At 36.7% G+C, this 6,756-nt stretch overlaps 1 protein-coding gene across 6 annotated transcripts in view; it reads right to left on the bottom strand.

Moving 5' to 3' along the window:
- Nucleotides 1-6,756, bottom strand: part of LOC107654617 (mevalonate kinase-like) — a 17,217-nt gene that overhangs the window by 7,664 nt on the left and 2,797 nt on the right. For 5 of the 6 annotated variants that reach the window (XR_001630352.1, XR_001630353.1, XM_016441769.1 and 2 more), the window contains exons 5-9: nt 5,544-5,647; nt 5,406-5,451; nt 5,174-5,264; nt 3,912-4,031; nt 1,588-1,741 (exon numbers count right to left, since the gene is read on the bottom strand). Coding sequence is in view for 4 of the 6 variants with exons in the window: in XM_016441769.1 (XP_016297255.1) it covers nt 1,588-1,741; nt 3,912-4,031; nt 5,174-5,264; nt 5,406-5,451; nt 5,544-5,647 (515 nt within the window). In the remaining 2 variants the exon portion in view is untranslated. The remainder of the gene's footprint in view (nt 1-1,587; nt 1,742-3,911; nt 4,032-5,173; nt 5,265-5,405; nt 5,452-5,543; nt 5,648-6,756) is intronic. The other variant, XM_016441772.1, reaches the window with a different exon arrangement.

The following is a 6,756-nucleotide window of genomic DNA, read 5'->3' as shown; positions in this document are numbered from 1 at the left end:
GTGTGTGTGTGTGTGTGTGTGTGTGTGTGTGTGCATCACCAGGTGGCTGATACTGTTCCTCTGGAGTTTTAGAAGATGAAACTAGGTGCAATTTTACATGCAAAATACAAAAACAGACCACTTGCCGTGTCAAGTGAAGTAAGAATTCAATGTCTTTTTTGACAGGCAGGAATCCAATTTTCATTTTAAATAATGCTGAGGTACAAGAACGACAGGACACACTTGGAGTAAGAACAATTCTGTTTGCAAATTAAACGAGCAAGTGGACTTTACCTCAAAAATCTTAATTCAGCCTTAACAAGGTGTGCCTAGAAATGACAATGACACATACTCAAGTTGTTAGGCATCATAAACATCATAAACGTTGCCCGGCTTCTTCCAGCGTTGTGTCTGCTTTATTGGAGGCTGTTTTTGAGGGTTCTAAGATCCTGATTAAAATTCAATGCGTTAGTGGCTTCAGGCATAAACAAAGAGTGTGGCCCAGTCTGACAGCTGCTGTGTCAAGTTGTTAGCTTTGTCAGACAAAAGTGACAAGCGAGATTCACCTCACGAATCCCGCTAAACAGTCACGCAGTCTGCAGGGTGCCACCCTCATGGAGACTTTTCAAACAATTCACAGCAATCAGACTGATTAACCACAGGTAGCATATCCAAAATATACACTGTAGGGTTCCAGGAAGACATTTCATGCAAAAACAACAACGATTGGTACAATTTTAAAGGGGTCATATGATGCAATTTCATTTTTTCCTTTCTCTTTGGAGTGTTACAAGCTCTTGGTGCATAAAGAAGATCTGTAAATTTGCAAAGACTAAAGTCTCAAATCCAAAGAGATATTCTTTATAAAAGTTCAGAGTCAGCCACACCTACCTAAAACGGCTCGTTCTAACACGCCCCCACATGTCTACCTCACTATGTGGGAAGATTTGCATAACGCCGCCCAAATGTTCACGCAAAGAAAGAAGGCGTAACTTTTATTCTCGCTGTAGTATTGTTGCCGCTGCCGCCATGTCGTGAAGACGCTGTGTGCTTCGTTGTGAAAGCGAAACTACTTTGTTTGGTCTTCCAAAAGAGGACGATATCCGCTTCGTCATGCCTAGAGCTGATCCGTGCTGGTCACTGAGGGAATACATCAACTTAGTGCTGTGGATCACCGCGTCTCACGCTTGAGGTATTCGGCCAATCACAACGCACTGGATAACTGGCCAATCAGAGCACACCTCGCTTTTTCAAACCGATGAGCTTTGTGAAAATCGACGCGTTTCAAAAAGGCGGGGCATAGAGGAGAAACAATAATGTACAGTATGTGGAAAATAATGCGTTTTTTTAACTTTAAACCGCATAAACATTACACCTTACACCAAATACACAAAATAATGGTCTTTTTAGCAGCATCATATGACCCCTTTAATAAACCAGGAGTCAGGAGTCATTTGTCCACACAAATGCATTACAATGCTCTAGCAACCACCCACAACACTCTAGCATCAAGCCAGTGATGTTTGAGAGGTCAAGCACCAGTCATATCTTTGAGATAAATATATTGTAAAAAAAATAATTTGTTTACTCTGATGTGTGCATTGGTACCTGGTCGTAGGAGAGTGATTCCACAGCCTCCTCCTCCTGCCCCAGTCAGTTTGCTATGCAGGCCCCTGGCCAGAGTGACCCTACACAGTGTGTCCAGAGACGAGTGCCCCACACCCATCACGTTCAGATGGTGCTGGTTTATATCAATCAGCTCCTGGAGACAAATGACACAGAGAGAAATGTCTTAAAAAGATCAATATAATCCATCCATGCATCCACCCATCAGGGCTTTCTCCGAATAAAAATATTGATCACTTCTTTGCTCTTTTGCCACTTTTTATTTAAATGAAAGTCAAGGGAGGACAGAAAATTACGGGCAGAGACAGATAGATTCAAACTTGCATCTCCCTTATGCACGCCACAAATCAACGAGTAAATGTGCAAACTACTAGGCCATGTGTCCCACACCAGAATAGAATCTTTGCTCTTGTGTAATATAACAAGTTTTGATACAGGGTGTTCACTACACAACCTTTTCTGTTTGTCCCAAACATGATAGATATGAGTCAGATTGTATGGTATGACTAGGTATCAAATTTTCATGTTGCAATTAATTGCTAATGCTTTTATCACGGTATACGTTATTATCACGATATTGAAATTTAGTTGCAAAAAATGGTTGTCATAATACAGTATAACTTTTTTCTTACAACAAAAATAACTGAACATTTAAATACAATAAAGCAATACAAGAAAAATGTATAAAGTTAAAAATTTTACACAGATTAAAGTGCAAAAGAATTATAAAGACCAATAGGTATCACTTTACAATAATATCTCATTAGTTAACCTTGGTTAATGCATTAACATTCACAATGAGCAATAGCTACATTTGCTACAGTAGTTATTAATCTTTGTTAAAAAATACAAGTCTTAGTTCATGTTATCTCATTAAATAACACAGTTGCAAGTGACCCATTTATGTCTGACTGTATGACAAATGTCATAGCTAAGATTTGGTCAGAATTGATAATGCTGACTGGGCATTTTAAGTCACCAGCCCATGTCTATTCTGACACCCTCATTTACATACAAAAATTAAATGATGACACAAGCAAGCTTTTGCAGTAGTGTTAGTTACATTTCGCCTGGAAAATAATACTTAAAGATAAACAAAAATAAAATGGCAAAAAAAAAAAAAGAAAAGTATAAATTAAAAAAAATACAAAATACAAAATTTAAAAAATATATAATAATACATAACTGTTAAAAAGTTTGGAGTCAAATATATTAGTCCTTTTATTTAGAAAGGATGCATTAAATTGATCAAAGGTGACAGTACAGACTTATAAATATATATTTCAAAAAAATGCTGTTCTTTTGAATGTTGTATTCATCAAATAATCCTGCAAAACAAATGTGTTTCCTCAAAAATATTAACCAGCACAACTGTTTTCAAAATTAATAATAATAAGAAGAAGAAATATTTCTCGAGGACCAAATCAGCATAATAGAATGACTGAAGACTGGGGTAATGGCTGCTGAAAATTTAGTTTTGCCATGACAGGAATAAAATTACATTTTAACATATATTAATAAGCAAAACAGTTATTTTAGTTTTTCAAAACTATTTTACAATATTATTAAATATTTAATCAAATAAATATGTGACCGTGGTCCACAAAACCAGACATAAGGATACATGTTTTGAAATTGAGATTTATACATCATCTGAAAGCTGAATAAATAAGTTTTCCATTGATGTATGGTTTGTTAGGATAGGACAATATTTGACCGAGATACAACTATTTGAAAATCTGGAATCTGAGGGTGCAAAAACTTCTTATAAATACTTATAAAATCATCTTTAAAGTTGTCCAAATTAAGTTCTTAGCAATGCATATTACCAATCAAAAATTAAGTTTTGATATATTTACGGTAGGAAATGTACAAAATATCTTCATGGAACGTGATCTTTACTTAATATCCTAATGATTTTTGGCATAAAAGAAAAATCGATAATTTTGACCCATACAATGTTTTTTTTTGGCTATTGCTAAAAATATACCCAAGCAACTTAAGACTGGTTTTGTGCTCCAGGGTCACATAAAGCCTTGGTGAGAATAAGAAATTCCTTTAAAAAAAAAAAATAAACATTTTAAAAACTGTATCAACCCCAACTTTTTAACAGTACTAAATCGCAAAAGCAACTGCTCATTTTTCCTTATCATGACAGAAATCATTACGATCCTGAAAATGTGTCTTAGACAAAAAATTATGCCAAAAATTGAAAAATGTCTGACACAAATGATAAATAATATACACCTACTGCACATTGCTAAAGGTATCACCTTCTCTATGAAGGAAAAGCCGTATGATTGTACCTCCAGTATGTTGTAGAGCTCAGCTGAAGGTCCATGCGCGGCCATCTCTGTGAGAGTCTGTTCACAGGCGCAGGACACAGCGCTGACGGACTCCAGAACTGGCTTCATTACGGAGGGAAACTGCAAAGTAACACAGCACAAAGGACTATGAGGACAGAATACAGATACTGTACAAACAAGAAAAATGATCCGTTTAAGCTTGTCACATCAAAAGATATTTATAATTGTCAGCCTTAGAAAAGCAAGATATCACTGTACATCTGCTACTCAAATTCTTGCTATTTGATAATAATAGCAAGACTCCAATGTGCTATGTCGAATTTTTGTTTGCATTCATCCATCCATGATATTGATATTTCTCAACTCTGAACTGAATCAATGAGGTCTGTATCCGCCATGATTTTGTAAAAATGTTAAAATTACCATTTTTTGCTGACACTCTTGGGTGCTGTACTAAGTGTTAGGTTAAAGCAAGATGTAATGCCATCATACTGAATTCATCAACTGGATATTCTTTAAATCATCTTTTGTGTTCCACGGAAGGAGGAAAGTGACGCGGGAGTCATGATCAACTGGATATTCTTTAAATCATCTTTTGTGTTCCACGGAAGGAGGAAAGGGAGTAATGATTTTTTAACCATTCCTTTAAAGCAAATTCTAAGGCTGATGATACACAGGGCAACTTTTTGAACAATGTTGCCGGGCAACTTTGGGAAATGTTGCCATCAATGGGCAACCAGGTGAGACACAGGGCCAACGACCGATCTAAAGTATCCAAATAGAAATTTGGTACCCATTCTCAATGGGAAAGTGCCCAAGCAACATTGCTTAAAAAACATTGCTCCATATTTTTGGTCATTGCTCAAAAAGTTGCCCCGTGTATCATCAGCCTAAAAGGGTGGAAACAGTAAAACTAAATCTCAATTGTTTATGACTTACTGCTTTGACTAATAATGCCACAAAAGTGTAGAATATGACCCCTTTAAAGTCTGCCCTGACTTTTTGCTGTTTTCCGTCCCGATAATTCCGGAATTCCACTACACCAATCAGGATGTGCCAACAGTGAGGCTACCTGCTGCCGTTGTCAAGGTAACGGAGCACAGGAGCGTTGGCACAGTGTTTAATTTGGAGCTCTTATAAAAGGCACTCAGCACCGGGCCCCTGGAGTGTTCCTCCCTCGCACACACCGGGCATTATGCTAATTGAAGGGCACAGGAATAAAAACATGGAGGGGGGGGGGGTTGAGGGGAGCCATTTACTACCTTGTTAATTTTGTCCTTCACTGCAGAAACAAGCACTTTGGGGCTACGTGGTACTTTGGTGTTAGTGAGAAGGATTCTCAGAATGGGGACCCTAGGGAGGAAATGAACCCAATAACACACTTAGAAAATTCTGCTGGTTCTGTCATTTCACTGAAATAACTTTTTATATATGTAATTTTATAATAATGACAAAATATATTGTGAAAATATTTTTTGCAGAGTATAGTTTTACCAGCTTAGTGGAGTTATATTCCCAGCATGGTATCTTAAAAAGCCACCTGTTATAAAAAGCATAAAGTGATGAAGCATAAATGTAATAATAAATAAATAAAATGAAGCAGAACCATGAATGCATAAGATTGACTTTTACCCCATGTGCCCACAGCATTGTCCACCCCTGAAGGGTTACCGTGGATGATCTTCTCACCCATGAACGCCCACCTGTTAATCAGCTCCATCTCCTCTTTACTCCACCCGCAACACCAACAGATGAAAGATTCTCAATTACCTTAATACTAATACAGTTAACAGGTAGACTGCCTATAGCCTCAAAAAAAAAAGTAATAAAAAATAAATGCTAGTAATAAATAGTAATAAAACAAATCTTTTTGTTTTAGAACTTTCTATTCATCAGAGAATCTTGAAAAAAAAAAGCATAATGGTTTCCACAAGAATATTAAGCAGCATTGCTAACAATGTAGCTTTGTTCAATAGATTACATTAAAAAATAGAAAAAAGTTATTATAAAAAGTAACAATATTTCAAAATATGTTTGTTTTTATTTGTGTTTTTTTCAAATAAAATCATCATTGGTGAAAAAAAAAAAGACCTATTCCAATCCTTGTGTTTTCCCCCCTTATTTTTAGCCATTTTTATTGAACAATAATGTAGGAAGAGGACAGAAAAAATAATAAAGGTGATCACCTGCAGAAACACTGCAGCTAAATGTGATTGAGTGTGACCAGCAGAGCAATTCTACATTTTATGCCTTTTGATCCTTATTTCCTCTGGAAAGTGTATTTTGAACCACACATTTTCAAATTTTGAGAGGACAGACGAAGGACAAAGACTTAATCTCTGTTCCTTGGTTACTTAAAGGGATAGTTCACCCAAAAATGAAAATGCTTATCTGCTTACCCCCAGGGCATCCAAGATGTAGGCGACTTTGTTTCTTCAGTAGAACACAAACGAAGATTTTTAACACAAACCATTGCAGTCTGTCAGTCATATAATGGAAGTGAATGGGAATCACGGCTTTGAGAGTCAAAAAAACATACACAAACAAAACCAAATTAAACCCTGTGGCTCGTGACGATACATTGTGTAAAGACACGAAATGATCTGTCTGTGCAAGAAACTGAACAGTATTTATATCGTTTTTTACCTCTGATTCACCGCAATGTCCAAACTGTCCTGAGCGGTTTGCGTCTTCTTCTTGCTTTACGGCAAATCGCAGACTTAGAAGAGCATTACCGCCACCTATCTGTCAAATGGACCACTGACACTCCTAACTGAGATTGTAGATAGTGTCAATGGTCCATTTGAGAGATAGGTGGCGGTAATGCACTTATAAGTCTGCGATC

This window comes from Sinocyclocheilus anshuiensis, unplaced genomic scaffold, assembly GCF_001515605.1.
Source record: "Sinocyclocheilus anshuiensis isolate Anshui unplaced genomic scaffold, SAMN03320099.WGS_v1.1 scaffold799, whole genome shotgun sequence".
NCBI lineage: Eukaryota > Metazoa > Chordata > Actinopteri > Cypriniformes > Cyprinidae > Sinocyclocheilus > Sinocyclocheilus anshuiensis.
Note: the sequence above shows the minus strand (reverse complement) of the source record. Positions and strands in the feature narration are given on the sequence as shown.